Consider the following 27,163-nt stretch of genomic DNA (forward strand, 5'->3'; position numbering starts at 1 on the left):
GGTGCCTCCAATGGACCTCTGATCTACACAGTTTAGGGGGCGTCACTTTCCCACCCGCGCCGCTGCAGAATCACGTTCGTCGCCTGAAATATCAAGATTTATTTTTAAATCTCAGTACTGGAATTTAGTCTAATTATGTGCGGGACCCAATTTAACACGATACGTTTTTTTTATTTTCCATTGGTGATTGCGCTGAGGCCAACAACTCGCTACACTTAAGAACCCCGCTTAATCCCAGACAGCTTCCTGCATCTGAACCCCAAGAATCTCTCTCTGCAGCGCCAGCTCAGCGCTCTGACGTTTGCGCCACCCGACAAAATCTCCAACACAGCAGAATGAATCTCCGTCCCACGGCTTCGCGTACGAAGGTTACAGGCACATGCTGCGTGCTCGGGCAAATATCGAGGTGCAAGGGTCACCGACGGGGTGGCAGCAGATGCATGGCATCTACGTGGCATCGTCCTGGCATCTACCAGCATGGCTTACCATTATGGGACGTGCATGGCGTAGGGGAATTTGTAACTGGGTAAACGATAATATTTCTAGAAGTTTTCTTGACTGCAAGGATCCATACTTTTAGGTTTTTTCGGTAAAGTCACTTAGGTAAAAAATGAAATAAAATAAATTAAAATGAAAACAACTAAATTAAATCACGACGTTTCGGAAGCAACACAAGCCTCCGTCTTCAGGTGGAACCGCCACAGAAAAATTGCTGTAGTGAATAAAGAGAGCTGTTTAGAGAACCGTGATTATATGGGGTAAGAGGGGGGGCAGGAGCCAAGGAGTTGGGTGGGGGGGCGGGGGATTAGCAGTGTCATAGTTAAGATAAGGGTAAGTGTAAGAGAAGTGAGGTAGCCTGGGTGGGCACCACATTGGGGTGCGGATATTAGGGAGGGTGAGTGTGGGGGCGGGGTGTGGGCTGGGAGGTGCGTATGGAGTTAAAACTAAAGCTTTATGCTACGGGGGCGAAAGTTGAGATCGTTGATAAGAAAGCTAAGTTAAGCCGATTAATGACATCCTTTGTTATGCTGCAGGGGAGTAAATGATAATAACCGTAAAAAAATCTAAATCTGGAAGGCAGCTAAATTTGCATAAGTTGGCTGAATAAACACAATTATTATTATTCTGCTTGTTTACCCAAGAAACAAGGCATCAACGAGTCTCGACTCTTCTCAGGAGGGTCCCTGCCAAGTTTTTGCAGGAGAGAGCGATCTTGCCAGGTGTAAAATCAATTTAGCAATTTGTGCGGTAATTTCCGGCATTGCAATGTTATGGCCATTATCAATTGTTTCGTGTATTGTTTTGTTTAGCTATGGGGCAGATAGTGGAGAACCCAGAGAAAACCCAAGCAGCATAGTGGATAGAACATATGACCTCCACACAGAAAGGAACCCAAGACGGGAATCGAATCAAGGGGCTTAATGCTGTGAGGCGCGAGTGTCACCATCGTGCTGCCACCCTGCCACCCAAATCAAGAAGTGGCACGCATCGCATCTGTGCTTCCGTCTTCGCGACAAAACAAAAAAGTGCTGCCAACGGACAGGGGAACAATAAGTTGACCTCCGTCTTCCCTGCTGCAAACAAAGCAGTCTCATGACTATCATGACGACGATCGTGTGACTGCTGCGATTCTCGCGATTCTCGTTCTCTCGTAGGCGGCGATTGAATCATTGTGACAATGCGATAGTCAAACTGCCACAAACCAACATCACCCGGGCCGGGCCCAGCGTCACATGACTGGGCGTTGTGTAATTGGTTCCGCTCTGACCGGTGTGGCGGAACGTGAAGACGGGCTGCGAGTGAAAGAGGACGGACGACGTGAGCTCGGCGACTGGATGAGTCGTCCCCCGGCCCACCTGCCGCATTATTAGACGCCCGAGCAAACTTACAAAATAACCGAGTGAAAATTACGGGAATGTGTTTGGCAGTGATGCGGAAACAAAGTTTGAATTTACTCACCGCACACATCGTAAACACTGCCTCTTAGCAAAACGTTTACACGTAATGTACATGTTCCATACACTGCTGGATGAGGACCTCTCCGCACCACAGGTCATGGGGGGGGGTACTAGTTGGCTATACTTCACCACGCTAGTCGGTGGGGGTTGCTGAATGCGGGGAGCACACGCGTGGAAGTAGAGATGCACAGTACGGCAATGGATACTGCTGCACTCCCCTCCACTGCAATCGAACAATGACCTCTCTTTGACTCGGAAAAAGGGGGAAATATTCATCATGAGAGATGCAAGGATGTACCATCGATTCATTTATATTCTTCCTTAAGCCCAGGGTACGTGCACCGCACGCTGTTCAACTCATCCACGTTGTACGCAAGAGGCACACGTGGGCCCTGTAGCCACGGGCGTCTGCCACATTTACGACCAATGTTAGTTACATTCATTCCTGGAATAAATCACAACCCTGAACCAGGGCGATTCATAGCATCTGTGTCAATGGTCACCCAACAACTTAAAACACTCATTGTCATCATCAGCCATGATCTATCCACTGCCGGATGATGAAGGCCTCCTCCCCCCCCACCCCTCCAAGCTGTTTCCATCTCTCACGGTCACGCGATGCAACAATCCGCCATGCGTGTGCACATGAGCCGATTTCATCGCTCTGTCTCCACGGTGGGGGTCCCTCGCTTGCCCGTCATTAGTCTCGCCTAACGGCCATCGTCCCTTCCAGTGACGAGACATTAGCCTATGAAATATGTTTCCGATGTAAGGCGGTTTTACTGATGAACTCGAGAGTTTTTATTTGAACGAACCAATTCACCAGCACGTTCATGTTGTACCTGGTAGTACAATGGAATCAATGGTATTCTAGTACAACAATATGCACGGATGATGATAATTATGATACAGACTTTTTATATTTAGCGTCATTTATACAACTGCTTCACACAATGCAACGCAATCCGCAAACACGAGGGTGCATAACCATTAAGATGTTTTCAGCCAACAGAGTGCGTATACATGTAGAAATAAACTGGAACACTTGAATAAAACCTGCGGGTGTGAGGGGACAACACTCTATCCTGTACAGAAGGGACAGATAGACATTAGTCCTACTTGCTGTGTTGCCGTCTCATGGTGAGCAAGGCAATTGCACCTCCACATCCACAGGCAGGGAGTTTCACAGAATTTGTGTGAGCCACCAACCTTTCACTTCTGCCTCCACAGTGCTGGATTACAGGCATACGCTACCAACAAAGACAAAAATCCCCCGCATAGCCTTAACAGACTGTTGGGGCAAGTGCTATTAGCGAGGACCTATGAAGACCGACACGGCATGCGAGGAGGTGGGTGACCAGCACCCCGCACAGCTGCCTTTGTCTCCCGAGTGGCGATGTTTACACAACGCACCAGATACTCATTGATGGCCGACTCGACCTCGAGGAGGCCTAGGACCGGTTCAGTTAACCGTCACCGATGTTGGCCGTGAGCGGGAATCGAACTCGGGTCGGCGAATTTGTGGCACAGCACACTAAACCGCGAGACTTTTACCACCGCATAAATATGCACATATATAGAAACACACACCAAACACGACACGGACATTTTTGTTTCCCTATTCTGAAGAAAAAAACGCATTGCGTTAAATAGCACGGACTGAGCCATGCCTAAACGCATTTCACACGCGGCTGCACGGCCGGCAGAACTTTCCACTTTGCTAAATAGAATCATTATCATCATCAGCCATGATGAATCCATGGCTGGATGAAGACCTCCCCCCAAGTCACCGCCATCCAGCAGGAAAATGTGCACGCTCACATTTAAGCCAAAAGCCCTCTCTAGCCCAGCCGATCAGGTACGCCGCCAGCCCAGGTCATCTGGCTGGCCCACGGAGCCCTTCGGGCCCAGCATAGCCCACTGGCACTGCACAAACTAAACTAAAAACGATTTTTTATTTTACCAGGGAAACGCCCACTGAGCTATATGGCTCTTTTTCAAAAGCGACCTGGCCACAAATGATAGCTCAACGAAGTGGCTTATCATCATGTGGAAATTTATTAAAACCAAATACTCTAAACGTGTGTTTCTACATGTGAACCTTATGGCGGTACCCCGGCTCTCGCATAATGTCCGTGATGCAGTAATTTTTATAGTCTGTTGATGGTCGGCAATGCGGCAATCGACTCATCTCGACGAGCTGTACACAATGCACCACCACGGTGCATACGAGTATTCAGGGTTTCAGCGCAATCGTCCTCGCTGCGTTTCGACATTGTGGAGTCGCACTGATTTCGGATTGATTGGTCACGGAGTTAAGTGCACCCCAGGGAAAATCGTGTCCCAGAAATACAATATTTAATTGCCTCTGCCATTTTGTATTATTTGGTACCCCGGGGTACCGCCATAAGGATCATGTGGAGGGAAAAACTGGAGGATCCACAAAAATCCACACGACCACAGGGAAAGACACATCCAAACTCCAAATATACAGCAAGCGTCAGTGTCGGGATCGCACCCACGACCTCCTGCATACCAGCCAAGGTAGTTAACATCTCGCCACCGCGGTGCCCAAACCACATAGCTCACCAAGCAAGGTGCTTCCCAGGCCTACCCAGTCCAGTGAGCTGACTAGCCCTGCCAGCATATCCGTCCTGACTACCAACCCCACCTATCTTTGCCAGTGACTTTCTAACACTCTACGGAGGGTATTTATTGACACTTTGCCACACCATCGTCATTCTTAGAAACTGCTTTCTGTGTTTAGTTTGCCGTCTTTCCCCTGCACCTCCGATTAGCACGGTTGGCTACATACGGTGCGAAAGAAGTTCAACATGCATACAATGCCTCACTAATCCCTGCTCTTTGCCAAGTGCCCCTTCGAGTGGACATGCCCCCCCCCTACCTATTTTTACAGCGTCTCGAGACACGACTGCATTTTTAAGACACTTCACAAATCCTAACCGGGCTGCTTCGTATTCACCACGTTGGTGAAAAAAACAAAACGTTCCCAAACTTGCTTCGGCAGCACTTTTTAAACGGTGCCATAAAAGCCGCCGCACTTTTGTTCATTGTTTAACGGAGGAGCCTCGAAGGCCACCGGCTGCATCCGCCACGAACTCAACGATGGTGGCACGAGTCGCGGGTCTCTGAAGCACCGGTTCCAAGTCCGCGGCAGGCAAAAACAGAGGATGCCGAGGGTTGGTCTTGCCAAGATGGGAGCGAGTGAGCGAGTCCATTTCATCACCGCGATTATATGTCGCTTGCGACACCGGCAGGACGATGACGCTCTCATGCTGGATGGGCTTACACCGAATGTTGCACGTGCTGGTTTCACCCCCCCAGTTTGGTTCCAATTCCACCGCTGGTGTCGTAAAATAAGACGAATAATCCATTTGGAGTTTATTTTCAAAGCAATACAACACTGCCGTGTGTTATGGAATGGCCTGTGGAAGGAGACATCATAGAATTGTGAAATCTCGTTCAAGTGACCCTTTGATCTACACTAGGAGCAGCACCTTCTCACCTGCCCTGCTCCAGAGAGAAATGTTCGTCACATGGCAGCAAAACTGATATTTCGAATTCTTAGAGCTGGCAATTCAGCTGAATTACGTGGTGCAAAGTCACATTTACGTGGTGCAAAGTCACATTTAACGTAATCTTTTTTGTGCACTTGTTTGTGATGGGGCTAAGACCATCAATTCGTGACAAGCGAGAACCTAGTTTAATGAAGGGCAGATGAAAGCTGCATTGGAACCCAGAAACTCAGCGGCTCAGCGCTCTGACCCCTGAGCCACTCAAGTGAATGCCGTGCATCAAACTCCATGTGCCGGCATTTAATGTACAAAGAGGAAGCAGGGCTGGAACTGTAAATCCTGCGATGGAGAAAGGCACTCTTTCACTTCAATATAACGTGTTAACTGATGTACAAGCGGACACTGCACACACGTTTAAGGACGGCACAATGCACACACATGTAATGATGGCACACTGCACACACATGTAATGATGGCACACTGCACACACGTGTAAGGACGGCACACTGCACACAGATGTAAGAATGGCACACTGCATACACGCGTAAGAACGGCACACTGCATACACGCGTAAGAATGGCATGAGCAGCCATTGGTGGCCAATAACCCAACCTCTTCACCACTCATTTATTGCGGTAGGTGGTGGGTGGGGGAGATGAGTTACTTTACATGCAAACGTCACTTGACGAACGCGTGACCCATAACCAGGGGTCATGCACACACGAAGACAAAGATCCCACCCCCTATAGACTATTGTGTCGAGTGCTACTAGCAAACGCTTCTGAAGGCCAACACGGCACAAGCACAGGGTTGTGTGGCCAGCACCACTGATGTTTACATGCCGCTACTCAATTAAGGCCGAGTCAACCTCAGCACCGGTTCATAAATTCGTCACCGATGTTGGTCGTGAGCAGGACAAGAATGCAGGTTGCCGGGGTTCGAGAGCACGTGGCGTTTATCACGACGCCGCCGCTGCTCCCCACGCACGCACGCTCGCATGCCCAAGCGCACACACAAACACCTGAGCGACCCCATCACACAGTTGTAACCTTTGTTTAGCCAACAATTTCAGGCAGGTTTGGGCCACTAAACAATGGGTGTCACACTGTATGCATGGCGCCGGAGAAAATTACGAGTTTGGCTGGGCCGTGTTTACGCAACACAAGGTGAGTGCGTGCACGAACGCGCGCACGCCAACGTACGCAGGCTGGCAACACAATGTCAGTGCGTGCATGCTGGCATGTGATGGCAAACGAGATGCTGGGCTGGGCGAGAGAGGCGGGTGGGACGTGGGGGGTGGCGGTGGTGCCCCAGCCATTGGCCAAACTCTCAAGAGGAATTAAAATTCACGTTGCCAAAGCAAGAGGGCCTCTCAGATGCCAGGACATGCTCTTTGCATGATGAGTTTACTGCCTCTTGCTATACCATTGTGGATAACAAAAACCGTTAATCATGCAGACCAATAAGCTACGATAAAAAAAACATCAGATTGTATGGTTAATATGATTAAAGTACTTTTAGCTTGTCATGTTTTGCTTAAATGACATTCGCAATTAATCATCAAATATGACTCCCTGGAATATGCAGTTAGGCATATAAACGAATGCCACGCAGCATTAAAATGACTACCGGATATTTCACATTTCTGCGGTCTTTTGAGAAAACGGCTCAGAGAAGAAGCCAAGCACAAGAGGTGAATGTGACAAGAGTGGGACCGCCACTGCATTGTGACAACGCACCGCTCCAGTCCACTCGACTCCGACCCTCACTGCACGAGCACCGAATTGCGAGACGAGGGAATCGTGTTTTTTACAATGTGTGCAAACTAAATGCCAACGGGCCGCTAATGCTGCACGCAGCCTAAAGGGAGCAAACAAAGTTGTGCAAACGAGAGAGAAAGAGAGACAAACGTATACTTGGGCCAATCAAAAACGAAAACAATAGAGAGATTCATTCTTCAATCTTGTTGCCAACCTGGGCTAACAATTCATCAGTTATCTGGGCAAGTAAAACGCTGCGTGTCGAATAAGCTGATACACAGGAGTACAAAGACCACCCTCCTCCCTATATAAAGACTTTAACAGACCGTTGGGAAAAGTGCTGTTGGCGAGCACCTATGGAGGTCAGCAAAGAATGCAAGGGGGTGGGTTGCAAGCACCATGCCCAGCCGCTTTTGTCTCCCCACTGCTCACGTTTACAAACTGCGCCAGGTACGCATTAAGTATGAGTTTACCTAGGTTAGAGGCCCAAGATAAAGGCCATATATTGCTCACCACTGATGCTAGCCATGGCCAAGAATCGGCCGGGCTCAAAGCACAGTGCTTCAATCACAACAATACCACACGCCCACACACACAAACTACAAATCGTACACCCATAAATTAAGGCTCCTCGCCTATTAAGACCTACCTATATAAACACACTAGCATAAGTACCCGGCGTTGCCCGGGTGAAAAATATATTTCTTAATAACCTTACATATATACACAGATGGGCTGCTACCCCTGCCCCCCCAGCCACGATCTCCTGGGCCGCTGTGCAGTAATATGTACGGCCTATAGTGTGGTGGGGTGTCGAGGCCTAGTACCGTGCAGAGCCTCCGGCCTCGCCTAAATTGCCCACCCGGCTGAGGCTGGGTACAGGGGCCGTTACCCCCCCCCCCCCGCGCTACAATAATACTGTCTAATCGCTATAATTTTATTATCTACCGACCCTATAATAGTAATTGCACACATTGTGGTGGGGGGGGAGTGAAGAGGACGTGAAACTTTGATGAATTTACCTCAGAGTCGCGTGTTAATGCGTGCGCATATTTTTAACGGGAATTAAAAATGGCGTCCACCCCGCAGCGAATGCGTCGCTACCCGTTGCCAGGGGCAACCGCCGTCCAATGAAACTGCGTATGGTCCGGCGACACACAGACAGACAGACACACACACAGACACACACACAGACAGACAGACAGACAGACGGACAGACAGACAGATTTGCGATTTTATATATATAGATTAAACGACACAAAGTGCGCACATTTTAGGGAGACCCAGGACCGGTTCAGATCATTGTCACTGGTGTTGGCCGTGAGCGTGAATCAATTTCAGGTCACCTGGTTCATTGTGCAGCACGCTAACCGATACACTACCGCTCCTTAAAAAACGCAAAGGCAGAGACCCCCGACCCCCCCTAGCCTTAACAGACTGTTGGGACATGTGCTGTTAGTGAGCTCTATGAAGGCCCAGACAACACATAAAGGGGCGGGTGGCCAGCACCACGCCCGGTCGCCTTTGCCTCCCGAGTGGCGATGTTTACACACCGCACCAGGTACTCATTTGAGGCCGAGTCGACCTAGGGGAGGCCCAGGACCGGTTCAGACATTTGTCACTGGTGTTGACCATGAGCAGGAATCGAACTCGGGTTGTTGGGCTAGTGGCGCAGCGCGCAAACCACTACACCACCACCCTCCACACAAGCTTATATACAAAAAACACAAACACGTGTACTGTACACGAGCACAATAATAAAGCGCCCTCAAACAATCGTTCTCAGACGCACACGATGCATAAAGACACACTTATCCCAAACACCGACACCTTCACTATCCATATGCCAAACACTGCCCTTGCAGCAGTTTGGCCCAAGAGTAAATGCGCCTGGGGCATCGTTTACCAACAAGTGTTCGCCAGGGAGTTGGTCATTTAATAACCGCGCTGGGTAATTCGGCACCGTGACCACATCACAAGGTGGACAAATTACCAGCCCTGCCCTGATAATCATCTACCACTGGCGCGTCGCTGCTAGTGGGCGGGGGGTTACATTTGGAATGTCGAACCTGCAGGTTCACCAAGGAGGCAGGCAAGATAACGACTGCGAAAAGACGAGAAATGTACACATGCCTCCCACAAATTCCTAGTAGCGGTAAGGCCAGGATGTCATGGTAATAATATCTATGAAACCAGGTTTGGACATGTGGCTGCACCTTGCTGGGCCTTGCTCATGTTTGTAGGTAATTGATGATACCTGTGAATGATTATCAAACAAAGTACCCCGCATTCGAAGTATGCACAATGCAGGACGAGAGTTGAAACTACAAATGGATTGGCAGCCGAAGGAAGGAACACGCCTGAGAGAACGTCTACTGTAGAGTTGGAGCGATTAAATCGGCTTGCGTGCATCTCAGCAGCGCGATATATGGTGGCATCTTGGAAGGCCTTCATCCAGCAGCAGATAGCGCATGACTGATGATGACGTTGTGGTATATGGAATGGATTTATGTCATTTCTCGCAGCCACTCGAGGTGCTACCACTCACCAGAATAATTTAAAAATATATGGTTGGATAACATCGTAGTATATCCCTTCAAACGCTACAAATTCAGCAAAACTTCAACCTTGAACGAGCAGAAACAACCCTACTGCTCTCAAACTAACTTTGACGATTGCTACGTCAATAAAATGGTCTCGCTCCGGCTTTACGAACGGGCTTCTGAGCAACGACACGCGTAACCCCTGCGCACTTGCACAGGGCATACATTTCGACCGCTTAGTTTTTTTTTATCGGTTGGTGCCAAAAAAACGCCTGGAGTTTTGATCGAACATTTCAGCTCAGCGGCTGAAAAATGCGGAGCAACGAAAGGCGACCTCGATCGCAGCGATCGTTTCCCATGATGTTCAACCACAACATGAAACGGGAACATCTTGATCTCGGCACCACACCAGATCGGACCCGTCCTTGACAAGGACACGCTACTGACACCAGTCAAAGGGAGCTCATTTTCCCTGCTCAAATGAGACAAGTGCTGCTCATCTCCTGTTTAGAGCCTTGAGCCAGTGGTGGATAATCCACATTGCTATGGCAGGGGCATGTCTAGGCATAGGACAGAACACTGTTGACTTTCCCCCCAAAGTGGTACTTCATCTACAAGCCACGTCCAGTGCGATGCTGACATCCAGCGGCACACGTGGTAACAGAGGTGAGAATACATTCTTCAAACTGTTATTGTGTTTTCCGATTAGTCTGACCAATAACTGGTGATAATTTTAAGTCTGATTTGTAACACGTGCGAGCGAGTCGCTCACACAAGTCAGAGGAGCAGCGACACACATTCGAAAAATCGATTATATATATAAAATCCGAAACTGCCACTCGAAACAAAAGGGATGTGCATCATTGTCACTGTACATTATCACGACAGCTTGGAGGACATAGCCTGCCGCACACTTGGTGGTTAACGCTGCACGCCACAACCGCTGCAGGGCTTTCGTGTATTTACACTCAGAACCCGACCAGCCCAGCTCACCAGGCGCCGGCTTGTAAAACAAGGACGTGCAAATAAAAGTCCACACATTCAGTCTTCGAGCACCATTCTCCACATTCTGTAACCAAGTCACCTGGAACGCACCGGATCTCAGAAGCTAATCAGGCATTGAGCATGGATTACGCTTGGATGGCCAACAACTATGCAAGCAGGTGTCAGTCTGTAGGGTTGTGCCAAGTTGTGGGAAGCCAAGAGTGCTGCAGATAAATCCATTGCTGTACTTTGCGTCTAGACTTCCATGTCTATGCCCCTCACCTTCATTCACCATCTCGCACTGACTAAATGACCCCTACGACCTGCAGTGTGGTGACGCCTTCCATCCAGCAGATTGACCGTTTTTTTACATCATCCACACTCAAAGGTGCCTCATGTAAACTAAGCTAACTGGCCACCCACCACACCTTACCCCCAGTAACTGAAACCCGACTGGAGGAAGAACATTAATTTATGGGGTGCTATGAATGCTGTAGCCATATCTGACATCACCTTGTCCATAATTACAACAAGTGCCTGTGGCGAAGGGGGTGTGGGTTGCGGTGGTGGTGGTGTTGGAAAGCAACAGCCCTGGGTATCGGAGCACAAATATTCCATCACAGCTCACGTTTCTCCTTGTCCGATATGGCTCAAGTGCCTGAAAAGTTAGCCGTGAGAGTGAAGTCTACCCGATCGCAGCTCTTAAAATGAAGATGCCATGCCGGCTCCGCCAGCTCCGTGGTGGTGAGAAATCGCCACGCATTCCTGTCGGGCGCATTGATTAAAATGCTCTCGCTGGAAAGAATGCAGGTCATCTCATCGGCCCTCAGTATCTAAGACGAGGGGTTGACCCGAGAAAATGCTATCAGGGGCAACCGCCATGCATAACAGGCATTATAGGCTACTATAAACATTTTATTATATATTTTTCCTGCTAAAGGCAGTGTCATTCATGAATTTGTAAAAAATGTTGTGTTATGTGTGCTTCTGCACCACTGCCAACGCAACAGCAGCAGCATTACCAAACAATATGCTGGCTTGATATGGTCACTAATAAGAGAGACCCCGATATGGGGTGACTGGGTGGCTCAGAAGTCAAGAGCACTGAGATCATGGGTTTTAAAACAAGAAATTACAAAAAAAATCCAAATTGTAGGGATGGCATCTCAAATCAGATGACCATGCCAACGTTTTGTCGAGATGTTTCAACAAAACGGCATCTCAATGCACGTGTCTCATAAGTCAACCCATACGGTTTACCCATATTCTTGTACAAGGAAATTGAGTTTTCTGGTTCATAAGGCGTACAGCTTTTCAATACGGACAAATTAAAATGTGTTTGTGTTTCTCCCTTGTGATGGGAATTTGTAGGATGAACGTTGAGATTTAGAACGGCACGGGGTGACCAATAAGGTCTGAATTGGTCTGTAATAAGGTAGGGCACTGATAAGGGGTTGACAGGTATGAGTTAAAGTATGTTACTGTTGGGGGGTTCTCTACAGAATGTGTTTGCCACTCACTGTCTGCCACGTCATTAGTTATAACTTCCTATATTTTCCGCAAGGTCCTCCCCGCGGGTCATTATTGTACAGCTTAAGGATGAATGTTTCTTAACTGGCGTCAACAAATAAAATCAATCAACTTGACAGCAGCACGTGCAGATGATGCCAAGGCAGAATGCATTAGCGTGTCAGTGTCAGTTTTTAGAGCTGCAGAATGAGTCGTCACGTTCCCCACAAGCATCGCAAGTGCGATATCAATCCTAACCTTGACGCACAACCTAAACTTTAACCAGTGCGTTTCGTTTAGGTATTGCTTATCTTTTGTATTTATCTTATAGCGTCATTCATGCACGTTGCATCTCATACAACATTGAGGAGCCAGCCAAGCTGGAAGGCTGCAGCGAGGCGCTGCCAACAATTTTCCCAAACTCTGCAGTCCTCTATAGATTAAGATGCTTTCAGCCAAGTAATGAGCGGTCACACACACGTGGGAGAAAACCGGAGCACTCTGCGAAAACCCACGCTCGCGAGAGGACAACACTCTATCCCACACAGAAGGGAGAGCAGCAGGTGAGGCATGAGGCCACAACGTCGCTGTTGCACAGCCTTCTCCTCGCGGGAATGGAAGTTTCACAACTTTTGTGTGATCCACCAACCCCCGCCCGGTAACGTGCGTTTAAGTTAAAGTTCGTTAAAGCCGATTTAAAATGACGCCAACCCAAGCAACTAATCAGGTCTCAAACATTGCAGACAACCCAACGTATACTGTGTTCCGGATTGTGTGATATCAAAATGAGAGCTTTGTTCATGGGAAGAAAAGACTTGAAAATCATGGTCAGGCGCTCTATAATAGTTTTTAAAAAATTATCATTCATACATTATTCCCCCCAATATTCAAATATGCTCAAAATGTCCCCCCCAATATATTGGTATTAAAAAATATTTTGCTATGCTATGTAAATAAAAACAACAATTTGCTCAACCTTGGCCACAATATCTGGACTTTTCTTCATATAAATCAATGCATAGATTTCTGTTTATATGATTGTGGTTATGGTTGTACTTTATTAATCCCTAATCTCTGCCATTACATACAATGAAAGAAGAAATGGTAAAACAAAGTAAAAACAGGGCAATGCAATACACTATTCGACATTGTAAAAAATAAATAAAAAGTCCATCCCATGTGCGAGTGATTTTTTAAAATATCTTTTAGTCATGAAATTGGTTTTCAAATTTAGATATTTTTCTGGGTTGGGACCCCCAGACACCCTGGAAGATTTGGTCCCCCCAATGTTGACTCCATGGCTACGGGCCTTGCATTCGAGTATCCCATTCTTACGGTGACCCTAACAAAAGGCCATGACACCTAATGCAGGACGAACTATGTTTAACACATAGCAGGCTTTCGCGACCAATATTATCCATAATAGTGTTGTTTTTGCGTTAGATCGCGTCAATGTAAATGTCGTTAAGAACCGCCACCACCCGACACATCCACAAATCTGGCTGTCGCCTGATGAAGCCGGTTGTAATTACAGGCGAAACGTCGTACTCAGATTGTAAATGTTGTGGATTTGCTCTCCCACACACCGACGTGTGCTGTGCTCGTAACAAATTGGCACGTTCTGTTTACGTGACAAACCTTACTAATTGGCTGTGTCGGGTGGTGGCGGGTTTAACGACACGTTGATATTTACGCGATCTAACCCCCAAAAAACCTCCATCAAGGCCTAACTATATTGTGATCCTAACTGCCAACACAGCCCCTTAAAACATTTGTGATTTAACAAAGCGGCGACGTGGTTTTAATGTGGAGTAGCTCATCGTGTTGTGGTATACACGGTAGAGAGACACAGTAAACGTTGCTTTGGCAGTCCATGTTCTCTGTTACCGTGTGGCACACCGGTTCCCGTCGCCCAAACCACTTCGACTCCAGCAAAGTGATATCGTACAATGTAGCCAGAGTAATGCGACACCAGATCGTGGTGTGGTTAGTGTGATAATCGGAGGTGCTCGTCAATGTTATTAAACACCGGCTCCCCCACTGGCCTAGTAACCACTCGGATTTTGACTACAGCAAAGGCCCCGCGATATAGTCAATGTATTCTGAGTAAAGCTGTGGCAGCGAGTGACGCAGATAGTCAAGGTAAGTTAATGAAGTTACACTCGTCAACGTTACGTTTCCCTCCCGCCTAACCACCGCGACTTTGACTACAACACGACAGTCAAGCACGGCGACATGACCAATGGACCCGTGGCAATGCCGTGCCAGTGAGTGTTGTAGCCGAGCCAAGGCAGCTACACGAGTTAGTGTAGTTACGCTAGTTAGTGTAGTTAGTGGAGTGTTATTTGTGCGTGTGATGTACCCCAGGTTCCCAATGGGCCAAGGTGCCTCAGGCCTCACCGTGAACGCAGCGCCGTCCAGGAGCCCCACGGAGAAGGTGTTCTCCCCGGGGTTCACGGCGCCCGTGAGCACCTGGTGCAGCTTCATGGCGGACGCCGACGATGTCCGGGCAGAACGCCGCTAACCCACCGCTAACCACCGCCGCCACTTAGACTCGCACCATCACCACCACCACCATCGCCAGCGTCACCACCGTACGGGGGTGTGGGGGGGGCGCCACCGCGCAAAGTCTCGCGAGATCTCGTTTGCCGACCTCCGCATTCATCTGAGCGCGCGCGGGTCCGGCCGCGTCTCGCGAGATTTGGGACGGATTTTCACCCTCCCCCCTCCTCAGCGCTTTCGGAGCGTGCGTCGACGACTGGAAATGCATCGCGCGTTGAGTGCCGCCCCGCCCCGCCCACTGTATCGCGATGTCGCTTGCCGAATGCGCATGCACCCCTATGAACTCGCCAATAAAAACGTGGCCGTAAGTGGGGGAACACGATATACAACAGGCGACGTTTCGGGCAATGGCCCTTCATAGCACATCAACACATTCATGGCCCCTTTTTAAAAGCAGAAACATTCTGCGTATGGCCCTTGTTCATAGCCATTCATTTGACTGTGAAGAAGGGTCATTGTCCGAAACGTCGCTTATTACACAGTGTTACTATTGACAAATGTGTTGTGTTTTTTTGCATTATTAATTGTACATCACCAAATGGTGTGTTCAGTAAGATCTCCCATCGGGCGCGTTTCCGTCCACTCTGGAATGGAGTCCCCCCCCCGTGACACCAATAACACCGACACGAAGTGACGGTGACGTCATGAGCGCCGCCTGTGCCAGGCTAGGTGCACTTTGTCGAAGGCTCTCGCTGCTTTCAGGAGGTCACGGGACAAGACCCCCGAGGTTGACTGAATGATTTGACCGGCAGATGCATCACCCCCCGTACTGCAGCCTTAACAGACTGTTGGGGCAAAGTGCTGTTTGCGAGTAGCTCCCGGCCGCCTTTGTCTCCCAATACCAACACGTGGCCATTCGCCACAAAGTGACGGTGAGGTCACCAGCGGCGCCTGTGCCAGGCTAGGTGCACTTTGAGGCAGACCCAGCAGGTGCCATGGGTTGGCCGACTGAGATGGCTGAACCCCCTAAATGTGCCAATTTTATTCGCCCGGCGATCCGCTCGTTGTTGTGAGCGTCGCTCCTCTACCCTCCGTTGTTGCTGGAGGGCGACTGCCTCCAACTGCACAATAGCCTCACTGTGCACCTAGCCTGGCACTACCCTAGTAGCGTCCTTCACGAGCCTCCTCCACAGAGGCCGATCTTGACACCGGCAAGTCCACTCAGCTCCACGTCCTCCCGTACCGCATCAGCTCCATCTCTTCTCCAGCCCGTGCCCGTTTAGCCCCCTCGATGCGGCCAAACAGAAGCTGCTTGTGGCACGCGGTGGCTGCTGGACCCAACCAACGGAGAACATCTTAGAGTAGTACCCATATACACACGAAAACATAGACAACACACGGTAGGCACATTTGGTCAAGATTTTAATTGTTACGCCCAATAACACAAGAAATGTCACTGTGCCCCATGGACCGTGATGTCTCCATTGTTCGTCAGCAGGGTCCGTGCCGGGTTGGAGCCGCAAGGCGGCGGTGTTGCCGCTGCGAGGCGCGATCCCAAGTGAGTGAAGGACACCATTGGACGTCTTGGGAAGGGGGTTGGGGTTGGCCAGCAACAACCACGCCCGGCCGCCTTTGTCTCCCCAGTGGCGCGGCTTTTTTTACGACACCGCACCGGGGCTACTCATGTTGAGGCTCTTGCAGGGACCGGGACCGGTTCAGACGGTGTTGGCCGCGGGCACTGCCGGTCGCCGGGTTCGTAGCGCAGCGCGCTAACCGCTGCACCACCGCTCCCCCCACACGCGAACCACGTGTCTCTTGGCTATGCCACCACCACCACCCGGCCCTGCCGCCTGTGCCCCCCCCCCACACACGCCACGTCTGGCGCCCCCCCCCCCCTGCCGTCAGCCCCCCCCCTGCCGCCCTGCCGGCAGCCCCCCCCCCCTGCCGGCAGCCCCCTGCCTGCCCCCCCCCTGCCGGCAGCCCCCCCCCCCTGCCGGCAGCCCCCTGCCTGCCCCCCCCCTGCCGGCAGCCCCCCCCCCCTGCCGGCAGCCCCCTGCCTGCCCCCCCCCCTGCCGGCAGCCCCCCCCCCCTGCCGGCAGCTCCCCCCCCCCCTGCCGGCAGCTCCCCCCCCCCCTGCCGGCAGCTCCCCCCCCCCTGCCGGCAGCCCCCTGCCCCCCCCCCCTGCCGGCAGCCCCCCCCCCTGCCTTGTGCTGCCGCCCGCCCGCCCGGTCGCCCGGGGAACGGCGGTAAACAAACCCCGCGCCTCGCCCGGGAGCCGCCTGCGTCGTGGGCGAACGGAGCAGCTGGCGCCTGCGTGGCGAGGTAAGTCTCCCTCCTCATCCTCCTCTTCATCCTCTTCATCCTCCTCATCGTCGCCACCTTAGAACGCAAGGCGGGTCTCGCTGTAGACATGACGAGAGGTAAACAGAGAGAGAGAAAGCGCTGGGGCTGCCGCGCTTTTTCACCCTTCCCAAGATGAGTTCACTTTTTTAGAGTCGAGTTCGTGCCTCGGCCTCCTGCTGCTGCTGCTGCGAAGATTCGTGTCAACTCGCCCAAATGTTTCATTCTCGTCCGTCGTGGCGCCTTCAGCGGTGCTGTTTGTTACTGGTCACAATGCGTTTTGGTTCGTGCAGCGGTCTGAGACCGTGATTTAATAATTATTATTATTTAACTAAACTATTTTTTTATTTAAAGCTTTCGTGACTGCAGTGATTCATATTCTTGGTTCTTTCGGTAAAGTCACGACGAAGGGAAATAATATATAAACTATGTTTCATTTGACCGGGTAGGGCCCACTGAGCTGTACAGCTCTTTCTCAGAAGCGACCTGGCCACAAATGATAGCTCAGCGAAGTGGCTTATCATCACGTGGAAATGTCTAGCAGCCAACTACTCTAAACGCGTGGTGTTCATTCTAAATGTGGAGAGAAAACGGAGGACCCGGACAAAAATCCACGCGACCATGGGGGGAGAGAGAGAGAGACACGCAAACTCCAAATATACAGCAGCAGGCGTCAGGATCGGCATTGAACCCACGACCTCCTGCGTAGCAGGCGAGGTAGTGGACATCTCCTGGCCACCGTGGCGCCCCTGATACAACTGTAAGTTCCCGAAGGTGGAACTTGTGTTGGCTCATGGCGTTGTCGAGGCAACGTGACTGCTGTATGTACAGCACTGGCCATCAACCCACTGCTGGATAAATACCGCTACCCATACACCTTTCGGTTGACTGGGGTTGTTCAACCCCACGCCTCAGTGCAGCAGTTGAAGGGTTTGTTAGAGGTCACGCATTGTTCCACAGAGAAAGAAAAAGTAAATATTTAAAATCACAGACTCACAGTTTTGGAATGTGTAATGCGTTACCGATCACTTGTAAATGTTCTACCCCTTTCCTCCCACAGAGTCCACTCTTGAATTGTGAAACCTGCCCAGTGACATTTCACAAGGAGCTTCGTAATTAAAATGTTAATATACTCCTGAGGCTTCTAATATCTTACCAAGTGAGGTTTATGATGCCTTAATAAGTGATGCTTCTGATATCCGACTAAATGAGGCTTCTCATATCTTACTAAGAGAGGCCTCTGATATCTTGCAATGTATGGGTCCTGTGGAGGAGCTTAGGATTGTACTGGCGTATTTAGATATTGCATAATTTAGGGGATTCAGCGTCACGTTCCGCCAATCTCGGTGTTCGTTCTCGAGGGTCCGGTGTCGGATGTCGCCATGCAGCGCGCGTCCCCACGCGAGCGTCTGTGCATCTGTCATCTATAATATCTCTCTCTCTAAAACCAGCTCAAGCCTCCGGTAAATCACGTTACTTCTGTGGCTATATAGGGGTTCTTTGTCTCTGTACAGGTCTTTCCGAGCAAAATGACGGAATTCAGCCACAGATTCCCCGTCATCCCCGTTGCCGACAGGTTAGTGATGAGCACCCCACTGCAAAGAGAGACCCGGCCACCTCCACCCAGCCACCTCCACCCAGCCACCTCCACCCGGCCACCTCCACCCGGCCACCTCCACCCAACCACCTCCACCCGGCCACCTCCACCCGGCCACCTCCACCCAGCTATCTCCACCCGGCCACCTCCACCCGGCCACCTCCACCCGGCCACCTCCACCCGGCCACCTCCACCCGGCCACCTCCACCCGGCCACCTCCACCCGGCCACCTCCACCCGGCCACCTCCACCCGGCCACCTCCACCTGGCCACCTCCACCCAGCCACCTCCACCCAGCCACCTCCACCCAACCACCTCCACCCAACCACCTCCACCCAACCACCTCCACCCAACCACCTCCACCCGGCCACCTCCACCCAACCACCTCCACCCGGCCACCTCCACCCAACCACCTCCACCCAACCACCTCCACCCAGCCACCTCCACCCAGCCACCTCCACCCGGCCACCTCCACCCAGCCACCTCCACCTGGCCACCTCCACCCAGCCACCTCCACCCGGCCACCTCCACCCGGCCACCTCCACCCAACCACCTCCACCCAGCTATCTCCAAACGGCCACATCTACCTGGCCCCTTCCACCCGGCCACCTCCACCCAGTCACCTCCACCGGCCCAACTCCACTCGCCAACCTCCATCCACCTGGCTACCTCCACCCAACCACCTCCACCCAACCATCTCCACCCGGCCACCTCCACCCAGCTATCTCCAATCGGCCACATCTACCTGGCCCCTTCCACCCGGCCACCTCCACCCAGTCACCTCCACCGGCCCAACTCCACTCGCCAACCTCCATCCACCTGGCTACCTCGCCAACCCAACGTCTTAACGGTGCTGGCTTGGCACTCTGACACTTGAGCCGACCTCCCTAACGCTTGTACACCATGTGACCATTTAATTCCTTTGGCTGTGTAGGGCAGCGGAGTGTCCCAGAACAGTAATTTGTCCAGATCATTACGTGTCCACACCCAAAGATCAACTACGAACTCTGACCCCCCTGCCCTCCCCCCACACCACCTCCGCTCCCCTGCCTCCTCATCGCCCGTTTCCCCCCCGTGACCCCTCCGCAGGTCACGGCCGTCGTCCGGCCAGCAGGGGCCGTCGAGACGCGAGCAGCGTTCTCCACAGCCGCCCCACTCCTCGTCGCGCCTGCCCGCCCTGCCGATGGCGCTGGTGGCGCCGGTGGGGCGCGTCGAGGTGCTGGAGGGGCGCGTGGCGCAGCAGGAGAAGACGCTGGGCGCGCTGCTGGAGCAGGCGCTGCGCATCCGGGACGAGGTGGCGCTGAGCCTGCGCACCGGGGGGCCCTGGGCCCCGGGGCAGGCGGCGGCGGCGTCGTCGGGCGCCGGCTGGGAGCGGGAGAGGGATGCGCGGCGCATGCTGGAAGAGCACATCCGCAGCATCGCGCTCATCGTCCACCGGCTGGGACGTGAAGTCGAGGCGCGTCCTGGCGCGACGGCGCGCACGCACGCCTCATCATCATCGTCGTCGTCATCGTTAGCCGCAGCAGCAGCAGTCACCGTTGAATGACGGCCTCCCCGAGGCGTCGCTATCTCCCACGGTCACGCATGCACGCGTAGGCCTCTTTATCTGTCCGCGTGCACGCAGAAGCACGGGCAACCACGTGTGCATGAATAGCAGCAGCAGCAGCAGCTGCCATTCACAACTAAGTGGCAGTGGCATGACCACAGCACTTGTGCCAGCCGAGGGGCACTTAATAGCCATCACGTGAAGTGTGGAAGATTCGCTGGCAGGAGGAGGTCACAGGACAGATGCCATGGGTTGACTGATTGAGACGATTGGCAGGTGCATCACCTGGGGTCTCCAATGTACCACCTCGCTGTATTCTAGGCACGTTTCTGATGACTGCGTTGAGTTTGTATGACTATTATCATTGTCACGATGAATGCTGTCCGGGTGCGGAGCAATGCATTTAATTTCGGCTAAGATGATGAATTAGAATTGTGATTGGATGTAAAAATCCGATTATGTTTTTGCGCACAAGCACTTTTATACATTTCGCGAACTGCTCTTTTTAGAAATTAATTTGATCGATTGATTGACACGAGTGGCGGTAGGAGAAACTTACCCAATTGTGGGTGGTGGTCAGGCGGGGGGGGGGGGGGGGCGGCGAAATAATGGAGCTTTTCACAGGGCCCCCCAAAAAAAAAGCAACTTCTCCATTGCCACCGAATGGCATCGCTAACCCCACCAAGCGAGCCACGGCCGTAACCCAGCACCGTCCACTCCCCACTCTCTGCCGCAGGTGCTGGAGGCGGAGGTGCGCATGCGCGACTCGACGGCGCTGGGCACGAGCAGCGCCGTGAAGACGCTCGAGATGCACCACGTGACCGGCGTGGGCGACCTGCGTGGCCGGGTCGCCAGGTGCGGCAACGATGACTTGACGGGCGCGATAAATAATGACCGAATCGATGGGGACGACAACGTTGTTGACGACGTTGTTGACGACGACGGCGATGCCGGCGGTGTCTGCTCTGCTGCAGGTGCGACGCGAGCATCGCGCGCCTCGCGGGGGAATCGCGCACGCTGCAGGACTCGCTGGGGGGCATCACGCGCGAACTCACGGCCGCGCGTGCCGCGCTCGACCTCAAGCTGCACGAGGTGGAGGCGCAGGTGAGCTCCGCCCTCGCCCCCCTAACCCAGCCCCGACCGGGATGACTCCGTACGCTTACCCGTAGCGCGGGAGGAGGGATGACTCCGTGCTCACTTGCTGTGCGGCGCCGGCCAGGTGGGGCAGGTGCTGGCGCGGCTGGAGAAGGAGAGCGCGGAGCACGAGGCCCGGCTCAGGCTCCTGCAGGGAGAGTGCGGACACCAGGTGGAGATGCTCGACTCCAGGTGAGAAGGAACAGACCCACGGACAGACTGACGGACGAACAGGCAGACTGATGGGTCGATGGATGAACAGGCAGACTGATGGATGAATAGGCAGACTGATGGACTGACAAACAGTCAGACTAATAGACTGATGGACCGATTGACGAACAGGCAGACTGATGGATGAACAGGCAGACTGATGGACCAATGGGCCAATTGACCGTCGGACTGACAGATGAAGAATAAATGGGCAAATGGACAAACAAACAGATAGGTAGACAACAAACATACAAATTGTCAAACGGATGGATGGACAGATGTAAACATTGACGAATGGGAGAACGTAGAGACAGAGAGAGACAAATAGGTGAACAGGCAAACCAACAATCCCAGAGGCGCTGCTGGTTTGGCGGTGGCAGAGTGACCCCGCGGCGTGGCGGCGTGGCGTGCGTGCGTCAGGGTGAAGGCCGGGATGGAGGACCTGCGAGCGGCGCTGAACGTGGCGGAGCACGACGGGGAGCACGAGCGGCAGCGCGTGGAGCACGACGTCGCCCGGCAGCTGCAGCAGCTGGCGGGCGCCGTCCGCGAGCGGCCGGTGAGGGGCAGCTGCCCGCGCTGAGCGCTCACCGCACCTTCGCTACAAAGATCCCCCGTAAAGCCTTAACAGACTGTTGGGGCAAATGCCGTTAGCGAGCGCCTATGAAGGCCGGCACTGTGGCACACGAGGGGGTGGGTGGCCAGCACCACGCCCGGTCGCCTTTGTCTCCCCAGTGGCGATGTTTTTACACACCGTGCCAGGTAATCATTTGAGGCTGAGTCGACCTAGGGGAGGCCCAGGACCGGTTCAGATATATAATCGTCACTGGTGTTGGCCGTGAGCGGGAATCCAACTCGGGTCGCTGGGTTCATAGCGCAGCGTAGCGCTAACCGTTCTGCTCCCGCTCCCCAGGAGTACCGCCAAGCACAGATATACCATCACCCCATTCGCCATCACCCACACCCACCATCACCCTCCATCACACACATAAACACACCATCACCGGTATTGTACCTCCCTGCGTTACACTGCACAGTACTGATAATAGTTCCGACGACAGCCGAGGGCAGGGGCCGGCAACCCGCGGCTCCGGAGCCGCGTGCGGCTCTTTAAGGACCGCTTCGTGACGTCATTTGTCAAGGGCCGCCACCGTCTCGTATTCGCACGCAACTGCTGCTCTTGAAATATTCGAAAAAAAATATTTCGGTTGCCCGACAACCTGGCCTAGGGCGCGTAAAAAGAGATGCTTCGGATTTGCTCTGGAAACTCTCGCACCGTCTCCGACACTCATCCCACCACCGCCCTCCGCGCGCCGCAGGAGCAGGTGGAGCGCCGGCTGCAGCTGCAGCTCCAGCAGGTGGTGTCCCGGCTGGAGCGGCTGGAGGAGTGGCGCGCGGGCGCGGAGCGCGAGTCGGCGCAAGCCGCGCAGAGCGCCGAGCGGCTGGCGGCGCGCGTCACGCGCCACGACAAGCGCCGGCACGACGAGGTCGCCGCCCTGCGTGCAGAGTACCAGGCCGGTGCGTGCGCACGCCGCACACACGGACGGACGCGCGGGCGGACGCGCAGGCGGGCAGTTGGGCGGTCGTTCGCGCCCAACGCCGGGTAATAACCATGTTGGTCGCCAGCAACGGCGGCCGGGCGTGGTGCTGGCCACCCGCCCCCTCGCGTGCCGTTCCGGCCTGTTAAGGCTACACCGGGGGTCCTTTTCCCTTTGTGCGCGTATGTTGTGGTGCAGGTTTCTCCGCGGTGCACGACAGCTTGAGTTCCCTGCGCGCCGTGCACGACGCTCGCTCGCGGCTCGAGCACGAGTCCGTGGCGCGGGAGGTGCGGCGCATCCGCCGCATGGTGGACGAGTGACCGACGCGGGGGGTGGGTCGGTCGCTGGGGATCGCACCGGGGATTTCCTGGGATCATCGGAGGTGCTGGCGGTCACCAGGGATCGTGCCGGGATCACAGAAGATCACTGAGACCATGCCAAGGATCGTGCTGGACGATCACCAGGGAGCACCGGGGATTACCTGGGAATGCCGGGGATCATAGAGGATCACTGAGAATCATGGTGGAGATTGCGCCAGAGATCACCGGCGATCACCAGAGATCACCGGCGATCACCAGAGATCACCGGCGATCACCGGATATCACCGGATCATGCTGGGGATCATCGGGGATCACCAGAGATCATCAGGGTACAACGGGGATCGCGTTGACAGTGGCGGTAATCAGCGAACAAAAATCAAATGAAGCAAAATCTAACTGTATCAAGCAGCGAAAGGGGCCTCGGATTGCTGAGTGATCAGGGCTGAACCAAATCAACCCTGCCGGTGTCTCCCTCCTCGCATCTCCTTTGCTCTCCCGTCGTCTCACCACATCTCTGTCCAAAATCTCTCTTCCCTCATCTTTATTTTTCCTCACATTCCCATCATCTCTATCTACACCTCTCTCGTCTCACGACAGCCCCGTCTCCGATCAGGATGGCTCCTGATCTATTTACACCTCCATCTTGCGTCTGGTGGCATCTGTCTCTCGTCTACATCTCTTCTAGCATCTCACTCGGATCATTCTATCCGTGTCCTTTCACGACATTCGCGGGGTTTCCTCGCACACACACAGGTCCGCCGAAGCGACTTCGCGGCAAACCTCGTGACTTTCGCCGCAGACAAAACGTTGCCGGCCACGAATAATCTCGTATCCGCATACTCCGTGTCAGGTAAAGGTGCAGCCCTGCAATTGCTTGCTCATGCCACTGCTGGCGCAAGTGCCTCCACCAGAGAGGGCAGCTGTAGCTCGCTGCCCCCTGGAGGGCAGTTGGCCTGCTCTTCCCACGCAGGCCACATGCAATCCGACGATCAGCACGGTTGGCCACGTGCAATTCGAAATAATGTTAACAGAAGACGGTCCCCGGGTTACGGAAGGGTTAGGTTCCCGAGAACGATCCGTAACCCGCATTTTACATATCTCGGAAACTGAACAATTTTCTCCAAAAATCAAGAAAAATGCCATTTACCTTAATCCTCGTGACGCTCGAGTGAGGCGTAAGGGCGCCCGCCTCGTGTAAGGCTGCCCTGCCTTGCGCCTGGCTCCACGGTATTCATCCGCAACCTCACCGCGCTGCACTATTCAAGTTTACGTAGCTCACGCAAACATTTCCGCACATTGACATTTTTTTTACATGATTTATAGGATGTCCGTAAGTTGGCTCTTCTGCAACCCGGGGATTGTCTGTACGCACAACCGCTGCTCGGCAAATTGTCCGGCGCTGTTGTTGCCGGCGCGAGGTCTCTCCCACGACTCGGTGAAGTTCACTTTTACAGCTCTCTGCCGACAGGAGCTACCGACGCCTGCCGAGTGTCGACAAGCGCCCGTTCCTGGGCCGCACGTCCATTTCCGACGACGACGATGTTTAGTTTTACATTTAGTGTCGGGGTTCCACCGCTCAGGCGGATCGCATCTCTCACAATCACCGAGGAACCAGAGACACGAGAGCCGGAAGGTAGCAGGCGGGCGGCGAGCCGGCGCTACCAACAATCGCCCAAGCTCTGCGGGCCTCTATACATTAAGATGTTTTCAGATTCGTCTGCACATTGCTGCCCCCGCCTTCTCCTTGCGAGCTCAGGGTATGGGGCTCACCCTCGACACCCCCACACTTGTGCGGTGATCCACCTCCCCGTGTCTCCTGGCCACAGCGCTTGCCCGTGGCACTGCGAGGTTTAACACGAGCTATGAGATACCCCCCCCCCTCTCCCACCGTGTCCACACTGATCGGCTGCACAGTTGCGCGGAGATTAGTAAAGATGCACCGGAGATTCATGTAAATATTAAGCAGATGATGTTGTTGGCAGTGGCCTCGTCTCTCCATGTCAGGTCCCAGCAATGCCTTCCCCAATCGTTACGTTTGCATACATTTTACATTTCAGAGTGCGCCTTACAATTCGGCGATGAATGCGTTCGTGCGCGAGTTTGTATCGCGGTGAATTTTCACTTTAAAATGTTTTGCTTGTGCCCGTGATGCGATGAAGATGTTTTTTTGTACAAAAACGTGATCAATCACGGCCACGTATCTGTGTTTACGTTGTGCACCCAAGATGAACTGTTACACTTGTGACTATAATCGAGTCGTGGCCTAAAACGCGATCCACCGGTGTTGGCCGTGAGCGGGAATCGAACTCGGGTCGCCGGTTTAGCGCTAACCACTGCACAGCGTAGCGCTAACCACTGCACCGCCACTCCCCCCCCCCCACACACACACTGACTGCGGTGTTGTAATAAAGGCGGAGAGGCGGCTTAGAGTGAGCAGCTCTGAGTTTATTCCATCGCGACAGCGGGTGCGGTAAGGCAATCGGTGGGCTTCACTCCCGAGGCACAACGCGGTTCAGAGGGCGTCGCGGGCAACGCTGCTCTGCGCCAGCCACACCAACCTGCCCCGGCGGGCAGCACGGGCAGCAAGGGGCAGCAAGGGGCAGCATGCACAGCAAGGGGCAGCAAGGGTCATTGCCGGACCCGTGCTTTAATGCAATACAAGACATTGTGCATTTTTATATTTCATTATTATTGTATTATATTATTACCTTCACGCTTTTTTTTTAACCCAGCAAAGGCCTGAGTATCAAGAATCCTTTTCAGTTGTCGCGGGAGGGGAGCTGCGTTGCTGCTGCTGCAGCGTGATCTCAGTTGAGTCATTGGCAGGTAATTGTTCAACATCGGGATATTTTTGCCCAATAGTTACATTGTGCGTGGGTTGTTTTTTATCCGTGGGAGAGAACCCGGAGGGAATCCACGCGGGTCACGGGGAGAACAGAAAGTCACCCAAGATGGGAATCGAACCCAGGTGCTTTCTGCCGCGAGGTGCGAGAGTGTAACAACTGCGCTACCTCCACCACCTGCAGAATAGCCGAGGGCAACACAAAACCTCGAGCGAGGACTTGAGATGAATGGGCAGACAAGGGCGGAGAGGTTTGAGAGTGAGATGAGAGGTAGGAGAGTGCACCGGCACATCGTTCGCTCGTAATTTCCATGCATCCACAACCACTGATTCTTACGCAAAACGACGCGCGTGCGTCGCGGATGCCAGGATCGAGTCCGCAGGCGCACCGACGTCGCACGCCATCGCTCGCTGGTCGTTAGCGCGGTGACCCTGTTCACAGGCCAAGGGGCAGGAAGGCGAGTGGGAAAGTAGGTTGGCGGGGGGTGGGGTTGGTTGGCGATTTGGCGGGCAGGTGAGCGGGCGGTTCTCTAGCTTCCGGCGGAGAGACGCGCGTGCAGCGCCAGCGTCCTCGTGTCCCCGCACGTCTTCACGTCTTCCAGCAAGATCTGCGATCGCAACAGCAGCAGCAGCCGGGGTCAAGAGTGACCGCCATCGCCGCATGGGCGTAGGGTACGGCATCCGTAGGTGCGCACATATACGCAAGCGTGTGTCTGAGCGGTATTGTAATGGTTAGCGCACTGCACTACGAACCCGGCAAGCCAAGTTCGATTCCCGCTCACGGCCAAAACCAGTGACGATTATCTGAACTAGTCCTGGGCCTCCACTATGTCGACTCAACCTCAAAT

The 27,163-nt window shown here is 53.3% G+C and overlaps 3 protein-coding genes across 3 annotated transcripts in view; 1 reads left to right on the forward strand and 2 right to left on the reverse strand.

Moving 5' to 3' along the window:
* LOC144731435 (dmX-like protein 2) overlaps positions 1–14,984 on the reverse strand; it is a 66,853-nt gene extending 51,869 nt beyond the window's left edge. The window contains exon 1 of the mRNA XM_078612472.1: positions 14,691–14,984. Coding sequence (XP_078468598.1) covers positions 14,691–14,777 — 87 coding nt within the window. The 5' untranslated portion in view covers positions 14,778–14,984. The remainder of the gene's footprint in view (positions 1–14,690) is intronic.
* Positions 14,985–17,025: 2,041 nt separating this feature from the next.
* Positions 17,026–25,897, forward strand: LOC144731437 (protein FAM81A-like). Its single transcript, XM_078612475.1, has 9 exons — positions 17,026–17,114; positions 18,647–18,708; positions 19,818–20,184; positions 21,011–21,129; positions 21,249–21,378; positions 21,494–21,600; positions 22,039–22,174; positions 22,935–23,133; positions 23,352–25,897. Exons 2-9 carry the CDS (start codon positions 18,662–18,664, stop codon positions 23,471–23,473), a joined length of 1,227 nt encoding a protein of 408 aa, XP_078468601.1. The 5' UTR covers positions 17,026–17,114; positions 18,647–18,661; the 3' UTR covers positions 23,474–25,897.
* LOC144731436 (superkiller complex protein 3-like) overlaps positions 25,898–27,163 on the reverse strand; it is a 36,462-nt gene continuing 35,196 nt past the window's right edge. Inside the window, 1 exon segment of the mRNA XM_078612473.1 lies at positions 25,898–26,923. Coding sequence (XP_078468599.1) covers positions 26,846–26,923 — 78 coding nt within the window. The 3' untranslated portion in view covers positions 25,898–26,845.

Source organism: Lampetra planeri, chromosome 39 (genome assembly GCF_965212315.1).
Source record: "Lampetra planeri chromosome 39, kcLamPlan1.2.h2, whole genome shotgun sequence".
Taxonomy (NCBI): Eukaryota; Metazoa; Chordata; class Hyperoartia; order Petromyzontiformes; family Petromyzontidae; genus Lampetra; species Lampetra planeri.